We start from the raw sequence: 21629 nt of genomic DNA, 5'->3' as shown, positions 1-21629 counted from the left end.
CACAAGTTTGTGGTCGTAGATGGCTTACCCTTAGAAAGCCACGTAAGCAACCAATAAGACGCTTGTCTTGCGAAAGCCTCAAACAAGTGTGAAGGGCTTGTTCACCCGTACCACGTCCCCTGAACATCCGTTCACGGGAAGTAACAGGTACGCCTTTAGAAAGTCGTGCAAGCGATTAGTAATGGACTTACCTTTCGAAAGTCGTGTATGCGTCATTTAAGGAGGCCAATCTATTAGTGGTGGTAACCCTCGGAACATCAATTCATGGTAAAGAACGGGTATGCCTTTTGAAAGTCGCGCAAGCAATTAGTAGAGGGCTTGTCTTTCAAAAGTCGTGTGTTGTCACTAGGGGGGGGGGGGCTAGCGTTTTGGTGGGATGGTGATCCCCACACACTTTAGCTAATGGTCAGTAACGGGCATGCCTCTCGAAAGTCGTACAATGACTTTCAAACTGAACGTTGATCGGGTACAAAGTATCCCTAGTGCTGCGATGGATGGTGACTCCCGAACATCAGTTCACAATAAATAAAGGGCTCACCTTTCGAAAACCTTGCAAGCGACTAGTAACAAGCTTGCCTTTTGAAATTGTGTTGTCTGTAAGGGGACCCTAGTGTCTTTGGCTTGTCGCTCACAACATCATAACTGAGCCTTAGATCTCTAATTGATGCTTCCGACCTTGTTACCGCAGTGTGTTTAAGGGGGAAAAACCTGAGTTAAAAGACATCGTGTTGCTAATGCCGATGATAGTTGGGTATGACTTGTGGTTACGAAAGTCATTCGTCAAGCCGTGGTGGATGTCCCTATGGTTGTCTTTTCGGTGTCCCTAATACTTCGACAAGCATGTGCGTGAGATATCCAACATCTGATGTTCGTACAGTAGTATCCACAACTCCTTTGCGGGCACCATAGCAAGAAAGGATATATTCTTTTAAAGAGGGTCCTTCGCATAAATTGTTTTGAGTAGGTAAATCAATCATTTGTCCTTGTGGATCCGACATTAATCCTCTCAAACCCTTATGAGGACCACGAGATAAAAGAAAACACAAAGAGCCTTCATTCTCGTCATTTTCTAAGTTACCCTTTTTTGAAACTGTCCACAAAATAATTTGACATGGAAATATTACATTTCAGGTACTCAAACCCTATTTGAACTGAAACCTAACTAAAGCTTCAAGGCAATGAGTTGCTTGAATCTACAAGTTGCAGCACATGATAGAAACAGAGCTAGGTATCATAAACAATATAGAGTATTTATGAATGGATGATATGGGTTTGCTGAGATATGTAGCGCACTAATCACAAGGCTGAAAATGAACGATCCAGGACACCTGGAAGCCAATTTTTAAAGTATGCTTGACAATTTGGCTCTGCAGGCGAGATTGCACCCAGAGGAGTAACTGATATCTGAAAAGACATGCATAAACCTACATTAATGATATTCTCTTCAAAGGAATGATAGTAGAACATTACTGGAAATGCTTGCGTACATATCCTTCTTGCAAAGATCGAGCGTCGATATCTGTGTCGTCAATTGAGTGTTCTATCGCCTATGAGAGGAACACTCCAGTTAGCAAGATATATAAAACTAGATAGGTTCAGCAGATGACTGGGGACAGCAGAAGCCATTAATATAAAGATGTAGATATGCAACAAACTTCTGTGCCTCTATTGCAAAATGAATTTATAGTGCGTAAAAAGTGATTAATATAAAGATATACATAGAAAGGAAAAGAAGGAAAAATCTACACTTCGAATTCAAACTATCTGCAAGTGAATTCTAAATTCCAAAGGAGGTATTGCACCTATGTTATTTAGGAGAAGAATTTGATAGTTCTGAAGTGAAACGACCATCCTCACATCTAAATTGTTTCTTTTAATGTAGTCATGTCTCTGAACAAGCTACTTATGAAGATTCATCTTGTGCAGCCATTTGTGTCGATTCCATGCAGAATTAGTTTTCCTCCTATGCATAGAATATTAGCTACTTATTTAGATAATTTCATCAAAATTCTTGAGGAATATGAAGATTCATAGAGTCACCATTTCCTTTAGGAGTCTTCTGATCATATCAGAAGTTGAAGTCATCAAAGCATCTTACGTCCAGATGCGAGAGCTGAAGAAAAAAAAATCTGTGCAAATATCTTGCTAAAAGGCCCAAAACTGTAAAATTTCTTTATGAGGGCATAAAAATTTGAAGCATCTATAATCTTTGACACAAACAACATGTCCTCTGCACCAAATAACATAAAGTTTTGAATTTACTTATGCCCAAAACAAAATAATGTCCATCTTAAAGTTCCATCAAAGGAACCCTTATAGCTAAAAAAAATCAAATGAATGTTCTATAATGTAGAAAGTAATTTTTGGGATATCTATATATACTTCATCATATTTTCCTCCGCAAATTTACTCGCCAATATTTTTTTTTTTTTTTGGATTTCTCTTTTCAAAATATAGTATTGACATATTATTGAATGTTATAAATATAAGGTTGTTCAAACGTCATGAAAATTAGGCCACTCTGAGAAAATTATCAGTCGACTACAAGAAAGTCACTTTACAGCCCCTGACTTGATTAATTACTCTTTGTATAGTGTGTGACATTCAATTGCTTCTATTACATTTATTTTCCTCCAACTTCCTCCTCACTTGCGAGTTCCTACCAAGTAAAAGGCCGAAATTTTGACTTTTTCGCCGAAAATAGTGTTTTTGATACCTTTTAACAAAATTTAAATTTAGGTTGGTATATACCCGCAAAAAAAATTTAGTGAGGTATATCTCCATAAAATGCCCTATTACCCTGATACATCCCCGCAAAAAACTCCTAAAGTTATGTATAGCGAAGGAATTTGGACCTTGCAAGTACTGCATGTGAATAATTTGAACACTTGTTAGGACACGTATTTTAAGATGATAAAGGTCGGAATGGTTATGGGTCGTGTTGTACTGGGTCGGAATGGTTGTGGGTCGGAATGGTTTTGGGTCGGGTTTAGTTGGGTTGAGTGGTAACTTAGTTGGGTGGCGGTGATAACTAGGTTAGGTCACAACTGAGTTGGATGCCAACTGGGTTGGGAGATAACTGGGTGGATTAAACTGGGTCATTGGCTGGTGAAATTGGGTGCGGGTTAGTTTTGGGTCGGAAACAGGTTGGATCTAGGTCGTTCACGGGTGCAAGTGGCCACGGTCCACGTGGGTCGACCCACTTTAGGTTCGGTTACCAATTTCACGGGTCCAACTGGGCACGGGTGGACGCTGAGTCGAAATGGGTCGTCTTTCCAATCGACCACTCTCGGCTCGGAATAGGTTGGGTCTGGGTCGCATGCGGATTCACTTGTAGGTCAGCCCATTTTTTGACACCTTTATTATATATATATATATATATATATATATATATATATAATATAGAAGTGAGTTCATATGAGAATGCATACTTATATGAGAAATGAGAATGAATTTTACAAGCTATAACTCTTATGAATAAGTGATGTAACTCCAAAAACAAAATATTTGAATTTTCAAAATTCAAAAAAAAACAAAAAAAACTTGAATTCAATTTTTTTTAGAGGGATATAACTCTAATGAATAAGTGTTGTAATTCTAAACCAATCGTGTGGTTGAGATTCATTCTCATTTCTCATGTAAGGAGCATTCTCATGTGATCTTGCCTCTATATATACGTGTGCGTGTACACATATATATATGTATACATATACATATCGGTAAGTATATCAAAGCAGACAAAAAGGTGATTTTCACCCAAAAACAACGTTTTTTTGCAAAACGGACTATGCCAACCATCCTTACCTCCCCGTTTGGTTAGTAGTTATAAATAGTGGTAATGGTAATGAAATATAGTATAAATGTGTAAAGAAGTTCTCATTCCAATGATCATGGGAATGAAACTTTATCACAAAACATGGGTTTTCCTTTATAAATTACCACCCAATACCACCTTCCCAAGTGGTAATGGATGGTAATGAATTTTTAGGAGAAAAATGGATATCTTGGAATGAAATAGCATTACCACAAATAATGACATTGGATTTGTAATACAAATTTACATTATAATGCATTACCATTCCCACCATTTATGGCCTCTTACCAAACGAGTTGTAAAGGGTATGAATCATGAGATACGGTCCAAACAAGTACCCATTCACCAATTTTTACAGTAAACATCCCCGAGCTGAACAAAAGGTGTTTTGAGCTCGAAAATGACTTTTTTTGCAAAAATTGACCATGTCGACCACCATTATAGGACACAAATCACAAGAATGCAATTGAACCAAGTACCAATTTGCCAACTTAAAGTGGTAAACATCCCGAGCCAGACACAAAGGTGTTTGGACCTGGAAAACGATGTTTTTTGCGAAAAAGGACTCGACCTATTTTAATTTATTGATTAACCCATATTTTTTATAACTTTTTTCATTGACCAAGATATATTTTTATAAGATTTAATTTATTTTTAGAAAGTGTTAGAGGCTTAGAGCCTCAATGAGTAGCAGAAGTGGGTGCTTCAAAGTCAAATTCAAGGCTAATGCTCTTCATGCTCTTAACGCATGAAAACCACAAAACAAGGTAAATGTTATATCAAGGAAACAAGGCAACAAGGTTAGGAAGCATACCACTCTCCTGAATAATTTTTGGCCTCGAGACACTGCTGACGAACTGTCATCGAGAGACTCTGATGAGTTCATATCCATTACCATTGTTGACAACATTTTTCCTTGTGCAGTAGAAGTAACTTGCCGCCACCCCATTTTGTAGATACTTTTACCCTGCGTCGTCAATCTGTAACCCTGCCCATGGAAATGATAATAAACTATATATCATCAAATTTAATAGATAAGTTCAAATTCTCTTTGAAAGCTGTAAGTTCTTGTATTCAAGAAACTAAGCAATAAGTATGTGACAAATTGCTTGGAGTTAGATTTCGATGCATGAAAAGAATAGTGAGCAATATTTGACATTTTAAAAATTGAATGACCATAATATAGTGACATTGATAAGCTATTATTAATCCAACAATGGCAATACCAGTATCGATCCCTACTACTCCCTCTCTCCGATTTTCTTTCGCCATTCTCCTTTCAACCTTTTAAAGCCTTATATCGAACGGGGAGGTAGATTTGTCTTATTGCATGTAGGATAGGAGAAAAGCAGATAAAGAATTGGGACCATGTTAACTTAAAAGAACCGAAGCAATCTTTTAGGGAGAATCCAAAATGAAAAATGGGGGCAATCTTGTAGAGACGGAGTGAGTGTCAATTTTCAAGGAGCAGCACCAAATACTTTCAGAATAGGAAATTTTGTTTCTATTCCGGAAAAAAGGGAAGACCGTATCAGAACAAGTACCTTAAAGTAGATGCTGATGAAAAGCTCTTGCAACCACTAGCAATATGTAATGGTACATTTCTTTAGCATTCATGGATGTAAGCTGACATAAACACTTGTCATGTTGCTGGGCAAGGATGGAGGGGAAGAGTTAAAGGCAAGTCAAGTGACATAACACTAAAGAAAAAATTGATCTTTTGGGAATCATATAGGCAAGTCAAGTGACATAACACTAAAGAAACAATTGATCTTTTGGGAATCATATATGCGAAGCTAGTCCCTTCCAATATATAACGCAGGAGTAGTAGAAGTAAATCATAGATAATGCACATAATGTTAAATGCTAAATAATCAAATAAAAATGACAAATATTAGTAACAGAAGCTTTGTTAAGTGGATGACAGAAAAAAAATTAAGCTTATAAAGACATTGGACATTTGAGACATGGATAGGTCCCTTTTTCACATATGTTCCGAGCATCGATGGAACCTGATAATAAAGTGAACGATCAGATTTTCTAGAAAGTTATAAGAACTGGTAAAACATCAAATGAAGAGCTTCTGCAAGGTCATCTATTTCTCCAAAGTAAACTCTGTTACATATGGCTTTATAAGTTTAAGTACCTTGTGACACCGGATATTTGTTGGCAGGTCTATGTTCACAAAACATCTTTGTGGGTAGGTTTTACTTTTTATCTCAGCTAGCACTGCATTTATGATTGGCAGACACGCCTCAGCAGCTACAGTATAATCATCAATGTTGCTCACACCTCCAACCCTAGATGCATAGAATGATAATCAAAACCATTGATTCATAACTAAATTGACTACATATATGACAAAATACATGCCACATCAAGAAGATGATTATAAGAACTAAGAGCCCAACACAGATAAATTTCAATTGGCCCTTCTCCAAAAATGCTTCCTAAAAGCTTTTTAGCTGCTTGTAGCATGGAAAAGAAAACAGCAAGTAATGGGTAAAATAATTACAACAAATATACCAAGAAGTGTGAAGTTTAAGAAGTCGAACTTGCTCGCAGGTACGAAGAATTGGTTCAATTGCATCTCAGACTTGAGCACTAGTGTTAGACACGGGTAAACGTTAAGTGTCAGATTCGACAATTTCATGAAAACTCGCCATATTTCTGGTCCAAGAAGTGTCAAGTGTCATTATGAAAGTCAGAATATCAAGGATTTGGCAAGTATATCTGAGTTGAAACAAAGGTCCGAGTAACATATTGCAGAATATATTTGAATTGCCCACAGTAAGAGAACCACTACTTGATTCAGGTTTGTGCACAAATGGCCAGAACAAATTTTTACTCCATAGTGTACCCTAATAATATGTACACCGTAGCAGTTAATCATATATGAATTTCCTAATATTTTGCTTTCTATTTCACTTTTATCGAAGCATACCGAGGAATAGGATGCTTAAGATGTCCCTAGAGTCCAGGACATCATCAAGATGATTCAAAATTATAACAAAAAGCTCAGCAATTCCTGATGAAAAGCACGCATGTGCATTTCAAAAGAACAATAACAGAGAAAATAAGGATAACACTAGTAACATTTTGACTTGGCAAAAGAAACAAGATGGCGATACTTCAGATACTTACCAATCATATGACAGCGATATCGCTGGTATATTATTGAAAAATGCTTCTCGAGCTCCCGCTACAGTCCCAGAGTAAACACTGCCCCATCAATGATGAATGTAAAGAGCATTACCACAAGATGAAGCAGTACAATACAGCTATTCTAGACATTACTCAAAGATAGAACAGCACGCAGAAGATAGATAGATAGATAGATAAAGTTCACGTTGATGCATGCTGTCATGCTTCCACCCAATCAACCTAAACCTCGGATTCGCTTTACCTATGCTATGCGTAAGAAACAAAAGCAATAAGGGCAGTTTGATCACAGCATTTTAATTCTGCTAGCTTTTTCCTTGCAAAAGTTAGTGGCAATTCTGGCAGAGTTAATTAATAAGGAGATTCACTTAGACGTCAGTATATATAGGAGGCATCTTTCTTGTAAGGGATCAAACTAATATTTTGTCAATTTTAATTTCCTCATTGTAGCTTGAGTATCCATCCACTCTGAGGTATGACTGTATAGAAGAAGGTGATTTCATAGCATGAATATGACAATCTACTATCCATTTTCCTTTACTTTATCGATTGGACCTTTCAAATTGTCTTAAAAATCCAGTTTATAACAGATTCAACTGATTTTTCTGAAGTCCAGAATAGTTTTTTCAACATAAACATACTGCCCAACTACACATTGGATCACACATGAGAGTGATGCCTTACAGATTTGCAAGCACTAATCACAAGTACTGAGGAATAAGCAACAGAAGAGAACGGAAAAGTTATTCACATATCGAACAGCAGGCTACGACCAATGTGAAACATATTAACCATGCAAATGAAGTCACGACTCCTAAGTTAAAATCCAATCGAGTGATATATTAATTTAACATGTAAAAGCATCAATAAGAATATAGATAATATCCTAATCAACAGTGAAATATGAAATAAGTGACATCCTAGATAATAAACACAAGCAATTTTTCAAGTGGTAAATAATGAAATTAAAAAGCATCCCAAAAGGACATATCCATCAGAAATTACCAAAACAAATTAAAAAAAAAAAAACAAAATGAAAAGTAGCTAGCAGTCAACATATTGTAATGAGGAGAAGAAAAGTGTGACACTAAGGTTCTAATGAGCAGATTCAGTGTGTTTGACCAGGAAACCTCAATAGATTTCAAGATCCAGGTGTACAGAAGTTCATAGACTAGGGTTTCCGCCATATCCAAGTTTGCAATTGGACTCAATCACTTTGGCATTCCACAAATATAATTACGTCTCTTGATCATTTCACATGTAAGCTATTAAGAAACCTTCATTTCAACGAGAAGATCGTTAATTATATGTAAAGCTAAAGGTGACCTACAAAAATGAAACTTGTAAGCTGAAGGCTCTTTATCATAAAAATGGTGATTAGGGAAATAGAACAGATGGTATAATGAAGTATCTATTGTGATAATGACTTGGGCAAATATTTTAATCTCACATGCAGTCACTATTGTGATAATGGTCGCGGAACCACTTCCGCGAACAATGTGGATGGTTTCAGACCGTCGTGGATTAATATCACCATGGCTGTACTGCACTAAGCTCAAAAGGCTATATAATGTGATCAACAGTTTGGTGATTCGACCGAAATTTCGAGAGATTCCCTTTGTTTACATCTAGAAATGACAGAAGAGACCATATGGGAGTCTCCACTCTCTACACCTAAAAACGAGGAAATATGGCTCTCACAAATTTTGGGTCAAAATCATGTTCTTGGTGAGGAAATGGTAATGGTGATTTATTCTTAGCCAAAGCCCAAATTCCTTATGGACCAAGAAAACACAAGTATAGGTATTGTTTGCGGTGTAACGGATGTGAAGCATACTTGTAAGAACTCATGTATCCTGCAGAGCCAAGAATGTATCCCAGATATAATCTCTGCTCTTCCCATGGTCAGTTATCGCTTTGAGTATAAGAATCATACTCTGGAGGAATCTGGTCTCTTTCTCACCTAGTCACCTCTGTCATCTTTGCACTTCATACGATTTCCCAATAGCACCCATTCCAAGTCACAAAGGATGATGTTCACGAAGGAACTTATTTCCCACGAATTAGGTAAATTAGCTAATTACTTGAGATGGTACAGAATTGTATTTTTCGGTTTTCCCCATTTTTCCAGATATGAGGGTGTGTGGAAGATTCATCAGGGTTTTTTTTCTCTTGTAATCTTTCGTTTCTCATTTATATAGCTTTGCCAACTTCTCCAGCAACCTCCTTTATTTAGGAAGCTAAGGTCACAAAGAAGGTGAAGCCTTGGATATATGAACTTCTTGGTGCGGTATAGCACTCAAGACAATCTTACAATTCACCAACTAACTACTGTATGTCCAGATCTTCGCATGCATCTTGTGCCTAACATTCTTATAGCACATGACACTGGGAAACCATCTTTTCATGGACTCATTATTCGTTGAAGAAAAAAGGATGTGCAAACTAAAATGGAAATGGTTCAAAAAATAAAAATATTGTATCGAATTAATAATGCGTTTTTGAAATGAGTTGTTTGTAAACATGGGTGAACAATGGATTTCTCCACTCTCTGTTCTGCACAACTGCACAAAACTGTTGAAAGATCAGGATGGAACAAGGGAAGAAAGCTGCTTTTGACATCGGTGTGCCTGACAAGTATGTAGGTCTCGAGGCTGCAAAAGAATGATGGGATTTTCCTGGATAGAAGTACACGGTACAAAAAACTGTGGGATAGCATACTGTTTCTAGCTTTGCTTTAATGCTTTTGCTTTAATGCTACTATTTGGGGATTTTCTAATCTTGTTTTTTCACAGAATCAACGTATTAAGTATGTTTCAAACCTTTTTCACGTATTCATATGACTCCCTGAACTATTTTGTTGTAATCACTTATAATCTTTTATTATCAAAAAAAGAAAAGAAAACTCGTCAACAATAATTATGTAAAAGGGAAACACACCTTAGGTCATCCCATTTCAGCTGCAGTACATGATCTACTGCTCTGAAATCTCTGCCACAGGTCATATTATTCCAGTAAAGATGGTCTAACACACCTACAACCTGATCTATCACTACCATTTGTTCGTACAGCTGACACAATTATAGAGTTCCAATTAACCAACATGTCCCCCTTGTCGATTTCAGACCTTAATCTATAATATGGAAAAAATCATTGTCACCATGCATGTGCCATAGCCCGCAAGTGCAAGTAAACATCAAGAAGAAACTTATAATCACCAAATACAGAATGATAAGCTCGTGTATCATATTGTGCGTTACCAAGTATGATCATTGTCACCATGCATGTGCCATAGCCCGCAAGTGCAAGTAAACATCAAGAAGAAACTTATAATCACCAAATACAGAATGATAAGCTCGTGTATCATATTGTGTGTTACCAAGTATGAGCATTCTCAAGACTCATTATGAACATACTTTTGATTGCTCGCAGTCAAAAAGAACCGCCGAAACAGTGAAGATGAAATACAAACTATACTCATAAGCAACCTAAAAGCCCCAATCATCTATATGTGCACTAGTGCAAAGCGCCAAAGTTTCTGCAACAGGATCATCAACATGAAGCCTTAACCTCTATGCAGCAAATCTGCAATAAGCATCTCCAAGATCGACATAGCACCTCCTTACCACTCAGCAACACCTTACATCCACATAGCACAGCAAAAAGAGAGAATGGAAAGAGCTACAGCCTACATGTGTAAGCATCAGCATCCAACACCATATATCAAGTATCAAGACGAGATCTCTATCATCTAATAGCTACTCCTTTTTTTCCTTTTTCTTATAAGTATATTTGTCTAACCATTTTTCCTGCTACTAATGCATACATTTTAACGTAAACCAAATACAATGCACCAGAAACAAAAGTCCTGAGGTGACTCGATATAAATTCAAATGAAAGAATAACATATCATAAATGGATTGTTGCATTGTTGAAATGTAACTTACATGTGATAACCACAGTTACTTCCCATATTTATGCCACTAAGTACCTGCAGGCAAACATAAAAGGAGTTATCAGCATCTGATTCTAGAATATACGACTAGGGCACAATCATTGCTCAAATTGTTAGCTCTTGAGATTTGAGCATGGGAAGATCTCCTTTGCTGCAGAAAACCCGGGGGAGGGGGGGTGTCACTCAAGGAAAAAAAACGCGGTCGCGGTCGCGTTCGCGGGAACGGTCGCGTTTTCGCGGGAACGGCTTGTAACGGGCAAATAGAACGTTTCGCGGCCGACGCGGCGTGAATTTTTTAAAAAAATTCACATAAATATGTTTCAACTTTATTTGCATTTTTTAGTTTATGAAGCATTATTACAACATAATATAAGCAAATCTAGTAGAATATCATGTTTCATCAACTATATAATTAAATCATAGAAAGAATTTGGCCAATGTTTGAAAAAAAACGGATGTAACGGGGATAAAAACGTTCTAACGCGGCGAGTTCGCGTTACGGAACGGACAACGCGGCGAGAAGTATGTGAATTTTATTATGGCGTTCCGTAACAGGATTTCGCGGAACGGCAAATCCAAAATCCGTTACAGAACGGCCGTTCTGTAACGGAATGGGAGAGTTTTAATTCCGTGGTGTCACTTGCTAAACCCGTTTAGGCAGTGGTCTGATCGGGTCCCAGCAAGTAGATTGCATAATACTCCCTACTTGTACGAGATATTCAAAGGTTCAAGAGTCATATCTCTCACTCTACGAATTGACTTGTTGCTCCCTCAATCATAAAATGAGTGCTTTACTTCAAATTTGAGCTACAGTCCGCACAAGAGAAATTTTCACTTCACATTTCTATATTTGATATTGAATGTGTAGTTCCTTTCCCAGCACTGCTCCCAGACAACATTTCCAAACATTTATTTTCCAATCTTAATCCCATAAAAAATGGAACACTTGTTTCAATGTAGCCTTTTTTTGGTGTAACTCTACAACTTTAGAAACAAAAGCAATGCATGTGCAATATCATAACATCGTAAATTTGTATATTATATTTATTTAATATAATTGCTATTGCTAATTGTTATAGATAAAAGTTAGAACCATTTGTATAATTTGAGGGTTTGGTACAAAAATTAAAATTGAAAAACAAGGGAAGATTATTTTTTTCTTGGAATTAACAAAGAATATGAAAGCTAAGAAAACTGTTTTTACAAGGAAAAAAATGAAATAGGTAAGAGTGAAAAAAGAGGTTATTAGGGGTATTTTCGGAAAGTGAAATTTATACTACCAAAAAGGGGTATTGGCTTTATATATAGCATAGCTTACCGTCTATGGCTTTCACCTTCTTACACTGCTCCTCCTTAAAACACTTATTGGCATGTCAAGACACTTGTAACTAAAAATTGGGAAGGGAGATCAAGTCAATAAATGAAAGAAGACATCATCAACTAATTCTCCACAAATAACAAAATATAAAATTGCTTCCAGTGCAATCAACCCATGAGGAAAGCTCAACAACTAAAAATCGGAACCCAAAATTGGACTCTAACGGGTGCAAGATAGTGTATACACATTTCACAAAGGCGAAAAAAATGTGAATTAATAACAGTATCATCCTAACACCTTTTAGTACTACCAAAAGTATTACTCCCTCCGTCCCATTTTATGTTCCCGTTTCATTTTGGGCACGGGAATTAAGGAAACAACGATTATGATGTACTTACATAAGGAGTTTTTTTTTTTTTTGGAATTATTGTCATAAAAAAACTGGGAACACTAAATGGGTGACATGTGAAAAGAGGAGAGAGTGAGTAAAATATGATTTCTTTTATATCTAACCAATGAAATTGAAGGAGCACTAAATGATGGTGTCAAAAACTCATGTGAAAAGGTGGAGAGAGAGAGCAAAAAGTGATGTTTTAAAATGGAAACAAGAGAAATAGGAACACCATTTTGGGACACCCAAAATAGAATACAGGATTATAAAATGGGACGGAGGGAGTATAACTTAACATTTCCCAATACCAACACACAAAGTTGTAAATAATGGTACCATCAAAACACTTTTTAGCACTACCACAAGTCCACAAGTATTATTAAAAGAGTTTCGAGTACCAAACTAAACAATTTCTAGTACTAAAAAACACTGCCTGGTATCAATACAATATTTCATAAAAAAGGTATTATACAAGCATTTTGAGTACTACCAGAAGTATTATTGGAACAATTTCTGGTACCAATTAACAATTTCTAGTACCAGATGAGCAATTTTTAGTACCAAACAGCATTCGTTCTTTTTATGTTGCATGTTAATATCCAATATATAAAGCGACACCATCATCAGTGTGCTACAAAATTTTGAATAATAATAAGCTCTTAAGTGATAAAAAAAAAACCTAAAAATTAAAAAAGCAGAACCCTACCAGATCAGGAATTGATGGAAACAGAGCATCAGAGACTCCCAAAGATGAACAATCTGCCGGTGTACCTGTGAGTATGCACCATCATCATGAGTATTTTAAAACAAAATCTCAATTACCTGGCAAGATTACATCTGGTAAGCATGTAATCCTAGCATGTATACTCAACCAAGCACCAACCCGACATACATGTGAGTAGACCATCAATTGACTTTAAATCCTTACCCATTTTAGCAACTAGCATTCGGTCGTACTGAAAATATTTAATTGTTTACAACAGGATCTGAACATAATGTATTCTGCACCCTGAAGAATCAACTCTGATTGGAAAGTGATTAATGTTAGAAAATGAGACCAAGCTCAAAATGGAAAGTTTTGTTTACTTCTATTACGAAATTGCCATTATTAAATTTACACACTGACCTAATAATACCACAAAAGTCAAATTGTTGCAATTAATAAAGTATTGAGGGAATATTTAAAAATGACAACCATAACTTCTGATATTCTAACAGATCATCTATCTCCATTTAAGCTATCTCATTTGATATGCATTAAGATGATTGAGACTTGACCAAAATTGGCAAGCCTAATGTTGCAAACGGCAATTAAATTCATACCAGGGAATTAAAACTCTCCCGTTCCGTTACAGAACGGCCGTTCTATAACGGATTTTGGATTTGCCGTTCCGCGAAATCCCGTTACAGAACGCCATAATAAAATTCACGTACTTCTCGCCGCGTTGTCCGTTCCGTAACGCGAACTCGCCGCGTTAGAACGATTTTATCCCCGTTACATCCGTTCTTTTCAAACATTGGCCAATTTTTTTTTATGATTTAATTATATAGTTGAGGAAACATGATATTCTATTAGATTTGATTATATTATGTTGTAATAATGCTTCATAAACTAAAAAAATGCAAATAAGGTTAAAACATATTAATGTGAATTTTTTAAAAAAATTCACGCCGCGTCGGCCGCGAAACGTTCTATTTCGCCGTTACAAGCCGTTCCCGCGACAACGCGACCGTTCCCGCGAACGCGACCGCGAGCGCGTTTTTTTTCCCTGATTCATACTGAATACGCAAAACAAATTTGCCTCTCCCAAACTTATACTCAAATAAAAAAGTAGAAAAGAAAAAAGGAGCAAATAATCTTTATGATTCACACTGCCGACCAAATTTCCCAAAAAAAAATAAAAATCCTATGCGTTGAGCACCTTGCTATGAACTGATATTTTAGGGTAAGGGTAATTTAGGTATTATCTTAATGAGTAGCTTAGGGAATAAGCTAAGTAGTTATACTAAGGAAATTACTCTATATATAGGGTTAATTAGAGAGAAGAAAGTATGTTGAAAATTGTTGAGAATATTAGGGAGCTTTTAAGAGTTCATTTGGGAGTGTGTCAAGTCACTCGAATACTTGGCAATCTATCTTTCATTTCTATAATTTTCAGTTTCTCAATCAAACCTTCATCTTTTTCCTCAATTCATGCATTTATTGGTGTCTAAACTATGTTAATTCATAGCACACCTCAACTATACGAACTAGATAACTGACATGGTGATTGACAAAGCATGCAGAACTACTAAATGAGCAGAAAGCAAACCTGTAACTGCAAAAGCCGTTGCCCCCTCAATATCCACATTCTTCGCAGAAATAGGATGACGCCAAGTTATCCCATGGCTAACAGCTGATTGTTCGCTGCACGCACAAGTCTGTTACTGCTTTACTGGTAGTTGTTGTCCAGGTGGTAAAATGTTTAATGTTATTGAATTAAAGGCTTTTGCAGATCCCAAAGGGTCAAAAGCAGATTATGAGAAAAATAAATTTCTTTGGAGAAACTCATAGAAACACATGACAAATACACTGCCCACGATCTACTTACAGATTTACTTTTACCATTTCCACACACTATATTGATCTAATAAGAATGGTAAATACTATATAAGACTTACATAAAGCCTCCTTAAATAGATATGCTAGCCATCATATGCTTATTATCACATAACTACACCAATGACAAAAAGGATGTTCATTTACTCCAATGAAACATTAGACAAGAATAATCACTTTTACTATAGTAAACCATCACTTATATGTATCACCAATCAGAAAGCTATATTATAATTCTCTAATATTAATCATGCACCACAAGGAAAAGAACTTGCAATTAAATATCAAGAAGAAAAAATATATCTACTATTATTCCTAAGCAAGATAAGAATACTCTTAGCACTACAAACTTGTCTCAAGTAATCACTCAAATACTTAAGGGAGTTATTCAAAATAATTCTAAAGCAATTAATATCCAACCTTTCTTAAACAATAAAAACAATTATTGGGGTCGGTGGTGTCATTGGATAACAAACATAATTCAGCTAAGATGATGTAGAATTTCCCTTCATTTCCCAAATATTCTCCACATATTTTAAATCAGCCATCAAGCTATTTATGTTGGCAATCTAGAAATCCTTCGATGCATGATTCTATTAACAGATCCATTGGGTAATCTCATGTTCGAACTTATCAACAACTAGGAGATATGGCCTTTCTTGGGCATGTGTTTCAAGAACAGCTCCAAAACGCTAATTTTAGAATCCTAATCTAGGTCTTTCATTAACCTTTTATATAAGACCCTGGCATTTATATTTAAGAACCAATGGTCTAGATCTTCATTCATCAGCTTGAACAAGTTATCAAAACCACAACCATAAGACATATCTTGTAATATATAGGAAAGGTAAGAAAATAAAGTAAAATAATAGTGATTGAACCTTTCAAATCAAAACATGATTCACCTCTAACCTATCAAAATCAAAACAGCAAAGACTTTGACAATCAAAGTTTCATGTTCAACAAGGTACAAACTAAAAGTCTGCATAATAAAAGAGCAGCCAGGAATATATTTCTAGCATAACAACAAATGCAGATAGAGTGAATCCTATTGCTTGAAAGCTTCATCTATGGACTACGGTTGCAGTATATTACTGTAGTGACATGACAATAAGTGAGACCAATCACCAAAAAAGTATGTTACTTCACTTATACTCCATTTCAAAAAAATAATAATAATAATAAAGGTCGAGTAACCAAATTTTTTAAATGATTGAGTTCCCAGTAAAGCATACACCATAGTGTCTTCCATTTTCTTGCTTACAAAGTACCTCTTGTTGTCTACGGTTCCGAAATTTTAAAGAAAAACGAGATGATTCTTTGTAATAGCGTTGTAACCCTTATGTACTAAGCAGTTCAAATTAAAAGTAGGGAAAATAGAGCTCCTAAGAACGCAATTTATATGACCGAATCGAAGATCAATAAAAAAAAAAAAAAATGAATTACTGTTATCTATAAGATCTAGCAACTGAAAACTAACATTATATAGTTCTTCCTAGAAACACCGTTCTTTCTCTTTTAAATTGATTTAAGGATAAAAGCAACCACACTGAGATGATAATATAAAATAAAATTCATTATTTCCTCTTTTCTTTTGGTGTGCATTAGCATACATCAATTTTTTTAAACATAAGTGCAAGGATCCTTGTATGTCAAAATTTATCTGAGTTTCCCATTATATATGGACAAGATTAATCAAGATGTTTTACATGGGATTAAGAACTCGATCATTGATATTATGTACGACAATAATGTTCCTTTAAAGATAAAAGGATTATTATGAATCACTTGTTCATTCAACATTGCTATAAGTTAGAAAGTTACCCTTTACGAAAAGATAATGTTTGTGTTATGTAAAGGTGAGTGTACTAACAAAGAGGTTAAGTTCATATCAAAATTTGCCATAGGGTCAAAGTTCCAATTGCTAAGGTGAAGAAGAATCCATTGCAGTGATTTGGTCTTATCCAACAGATCGAGGTTCCTCAAATGGAAAGTTGGAATAACGAAGATAGTATAAGAAATTGATGGGGAACCAGAGACTACCTAAATGAAAGCAACCAAGGAACCTATGATAATTGGTTCCTCAAGGTCTTATTAGGGAGGACCAACTCATGCGAATGACATATTCGTCTAAGTAGCCAACTCCATCCTTTTAGGAGTAAGACTTGATATTCTTATTATTGCTCGGATATATTTCATTTAATCCACTTCAAAATTGAATAGCATTTGTTCATTACATTGTCATTTATATAAATATTAAAAGAAAAAAAATACAATTACAATGCAAGATGAAGAAATATTCAAAACGGCACTGAATGAAAAAAGTAAAACAAAAATATATTAAATTCCATCTTATTTTTGAATGGGAGAGTAATAACTCGAAAAAGTAATCCAAGTTAGTATAGAAAGGGGGAGGGAATTGTGTAGTGATTTTAGATGTTAAAGAAGCGTCCCTAAGTTAAAGTTTTAAGAACCTTGAGAGAATGCTCTAGAGGGGTGGAGATTCAACCTAGATGTGACTTACAAAATTGACTTTATGTGCTCAAACGAGAGCACCAACTAGGATATTATGCGACTGTATAATACCTCTAAGGTTAAAGGGAATTTTTCTAGGACCACTTTTAAAACTAACTTTATCATATGCGTGGAGTATCGGCATTAAGATTGGATCATATTAAGAAGATGAGTGTAGAAGAGATGCATATGTTGGGAATTGGGATAGATGTTTGAGAATAACTTAAGGGAAAAATGTGTGATGATAATATTCAAAAGAAGATTGAAGAAAGAGGTTTTACATGTAGCAAGAAAGACGTAGTATCTGTTGCTATGTTAGTTTGATTTAGTTAAAAGGCCTTAAACTGTTTCAGCGTGTCAACTTATGTGTATGGGCCAAATCCAACTCATGGGCTTGGTTCAAATTTATTTACTGGATTAGATTATGAGTTGATTTAGCTTAGTGGGCTGATTAGGGAATGATTTTTACATGCATACGGTCGGCCAACAAGGCAGACACTTTCCTTAGCCTAATTTGTTTCCTAGTTCTACACTTCTACTAGGATTCGTCCTGGGAGAGTATCTGACAGGAGTTTGTTGTGATTGTTTCTCAAACCATTCAAGATTCTTTTCACTTATTTTTTAAGCATATTTAGAAGCTACTTTGTGGCTTAATTCATCAGGTTTGAGTTCATGAAAAATTCTGAGTTTATGCTTAAAAGGGTTTTTATTAAACCAAACACAAAACTGAGACTTTTGTTGATAAAAAAGCTATTGATGCAGGTGATGGTGACAAGGAGCTTCTAATTTAACGAGGATGATAACAGCAATAACAATATCAAAGCCTTTGTCAAAGGCTACGTGGCTTCCATCTAGTATTATAGTATGATAAAACTATCTAAGAAGCCTTTGGCATGGCACATCTCATCACAAAAACTGCTTGGCATCCATCTAGCTAATGACACTCTCGTAAAACGATAGCAAAATTCAAAAGAACACTCATCAAAACATTCAGATCATTAATAATGTTTAATTAACCAACAATTGCCCTTAATTGCATCTCTTAGACTTGGCAATAGTGCCTTCAAAATCTATAAAGTGTCATCTCCAAACACTACACGCTTCAATTAATGCACTTATTGGCTCTCCAGCTTTTCTACCAAATCCATCCCCGGCTAGCTCTAAGAGCCAATAATAAACAATTTGAACCCAAACACTACACATCTAGCAAGCACCTCGATTCAAATCCTTTACACGTCAAATTTGACGAGAATGTTAAATGTAACACAAACTACATACACACTCCCAAATCACGTCCCATAAGGTATTCACACCTTATACGCCACCATCTAAGTATATGTTTAAGCTTATGTGTTCTTGTATTTTGTAGATTTTTCAATGATAGAAATTAAGAGATTTCTTTTGTCATGTAGTACATCATTTTTGCAGATGAAATTATCAAATGCAGAAAGAGCATGAGGTAAAGAAGCTGAGGTCACTAAGGAAACAACGGTATTTGACTAGCAGAATAGCCGGGAATGTGGAATTTAGTGTGTAAGGGTGAAATCCGCAAATCTATGAAGGAATGGCACCAAGTGAAGGCAGCTCTCTAGGTAGTCTCATAATAGCAATGTTTTGATGCCGCAACGAATTACCTTAACTAAATCCTTGCAGAGACGGCCCTTGCAGAGTCAAGGGGATGATTGAAACTTATGACATGCATGTGTGGAATCCAAACATTACAAAAACATAGAGGAAGTGACATGTGATGTGGAATTAGAAGGTAGTCGCGAGATCTAAGAAGGGCACCTTTCAAACCATACAACTTGGCAAAGTTTAAGCTCTTTCTAACATGACTAAATGTTGGCTTAAATGGCTAAGTTCTAATATAAAAATATATACATAAAAGATCTAGAAAATGCTATGGAAGTATCTCTAGTGAGAAGAATAACATTTCAATAATTTAAGCAACACCCATTATGTATTGGACATAGCTTCTATGATTTCCTTAAATCTATACTAGCGTTTACACATTATCCTATCAAGGGAAGTTCAACAAAAATAATTGTGCAAAACTTTTTGTGATTAATGTCAACTAAAGTAGAGAAGCCATCTAATGCATAATTCCAATAGTCTCCCTAAACAAATAACACAGTTGGTAGATCTCGAACAAAAATAGTTGCTTTCGCCATAATCTGCTGTTTATGTGATTGGGCCTCATTTTATGTTGCCTCAAAGCATTATTAACAATATCCAAAAATGTTCAAAGTATTTCTTGTTCTAATTGGGAAAAGGTGAAAAAAGAAAGTCCGCCCTAAGGAGAAAACTATTGCAAGGAGCAAACACACTACACATGGTCGCTTGAGGTTCAAAACCTACCAGTATGAAGCTGAATATCAACACCAAATACACGTACAAGTGATTACTTTAAGCAAGATTATTTATAGGTAGAACGGAATGAATACATGAAGTCCATTTTGGTTGGGAGTTCCAAAAATATGATATGAATTAAATCTGGAGGCAATTTGAGACAAGACTAAGTTCCAAAATTGGAAAAAAAAATAAAAATTGGAGTCACACACAACAAAAGTCATCACAAATATCTGCAACAAAGACCTTTGCTTATACAATAATATCACAGAAAAAAAATGAATACTCCAAAGCACTCAACTATAAGCTAACAAATGATCACATAGAAGAGATATCAGTGTCAGGCGTGCAATATCGTCTCTGTGCTTAGCTTATACATTTTGTACTGCTAGTAAAGTATGAAAATAACAAGCACTCAGATATCCAAAGACTATTACTGGCTCAGGACCACCATAACAGCATGTTCCGCGAAAGAATTAACTTAACCAGAAGTTTAAGTTGACACGATCAAAAATCCAAAACATGATTTCAGACTTTTTTATCCTAATTCAAATACAAAGAAAATTACGTTTCTTTGAAATTACAAGAACCCTTTTGTATTGCTCAAATTACGAAGCGCAACGTCAAGTTAGTAGTAGTAATGTTAGGGTTGGTGTTTCAATTTTAGAGGCGAATGCAGTAAAAAACTCAAAGAAATGACAAGAAATTGAAGGCAGAAAAGCGAGAAAACTCACGAATCTGGCGCACAGATTCGAATGTTGTAAAGATTGGTGGATACGAGGACTCGAACTAATGATCGCAAGCCAGGAGCGTCGATGCCATCGTCGTTGGTCACCATGATCGTATGTCGAGCCTCCATTGTTGTGGCGCAGACTGCAGAGTACAGTGACGTTAAGGAGAGGTGAATTGCCAGATTCTCTTGAAGTGGAGACTGAATTATGTCCCGGGACCAAGTATAAAAAAACTGCTAAAAGACTTTTTTTGTTTTTTTTAAGCATTTTCAAAAGACATTTAAATAATTAAATCTATTTAGCTACATAGAGTACTATAAAGCAATAATGTATAACTTAGGTGTCAAAAGCAAGTTGATAAAATATGAATCTTGCTGATTTGGTAAGTATATTAATAGAAAAATTATAGTTCATTATTTGAAGCAACTGATTCAATATAAATTCAATGGCCTAGAACAAATTTGCATTTTATGATTCATCATCAACTATTAAAATTTGGAAGTGCGTGTTGTTAATTGAATCAATCAGGATGGTAATGTTAATTAGCACTCCAAATCCGGAAATTTAAAATGGGTAGCATAATTTTCGAGAAAATCATATCATCTATAATATTATTGTATACATTCGTATGAACCAAATCCGACACTGTAAATATCTTTCTCACATAGTTTGATTTCTCCATCCTTCTACTGCACAAACAAAAACACAAGATAGAATACACCCATTTCGATATTCCATCTCTTCTTCAAAATTATGTTTCAAAAATTAAGAAAAAACTATTAAGCCACTAACTAAA

General features: G+C 35.6%; 1 protein-coding gene across 3 annotated transcripts; it reads right to left on the bottom strand.

The window, feature by feature from the left end:
* Nucleotides 1–1031: 1031 nt before the first annotated feature.
* LOC104907010 (hypothetical protein) lies at nt 1032–21115 on the bottom strand. Of its 3 annotated transcripts, none has more exons than XM_048641341.1 (9): nt 20837–21115; nt 14953–15061; nt 13347–13411; nt 10924–10967; nt 6959–7036; nt 5961–6114; nt 4629–4802; nt 1488–1547; nt 1032–1404 (listed from the first exon to the last, which is right to left on the bottom strand). In XM_048641341.1, the coding sequence occupies exons 1-9, from the start codon at nt 21098–21100 to the stop codon at nt 1297–1299; spliced, it is 1056 nt and encodes a 351-aa protein (XP_048497298.1). In that variant the 5' UTR covers nt 21101–21115; the 3' UTR covers nt 1032–1296. The 3 variants fall into 3 exon arrangements, with proteins under 3 accessions (XP_048497298.1, XP_010694161.2, XP_048497299.1); XM_010695859.4 differs by having other exon boundaries at nt 14953–15047; nt 20837–21067; XM_048641342.1 differs by lacking the exons at nt 1032–1404; nt 1488–1547 and adding an exon at nt 5359–5464 and having other exon boundaries at nt 4659–4802.
* Nucleotides 21116–21629: the final 514 nt, after the last annotated feature.

This window comes from Beta vulgaris, chromosome 3, assembly GCF_026745355.1.
Source record: "Beta vulgaris subsp. vulgaris cultivar EL10 chromosome 3, EL10.2, whole genome shotgun sequence".
Classification (NCBI taxonomy): Eukaryota; Viridiplantae; Streptophyta; class Magnoliopsida; order Caryophyllales; family Amaranthaceae; genus Beta; species Beta vulgaris.
The sequence above is the reverse complement of the archived record's forward strand: the minus strand, read 5'-3'. Positions and strand labels throughout refer to the sequence as shown.

Bases quoted from the DNA above. Each gene is read 5' to 3' on its own strand.
- LOC104907010 (XM_048641341.1), bottom strand. From the start codon at position 21,100: ATGCTTAAAAAAAACAAAAAAAGTCTTTTAGCAGTTTTTTTATACTTG. The intron at 15,062-20,836 runs GTGAGTTTTCTC...AAGCAGTAACAG, and splicing joins CGAATCTGTGCGCCAGATTC to ACTTGTGCGTGCAGCGAACA. The intron at 10,968-13,346 runs GTAGGGTTCTGC...GTTTGCCTGCAG, and splicing joins TTCCATCAATTCCTGATCTG to GTACTTAGTGGCATAAATAT.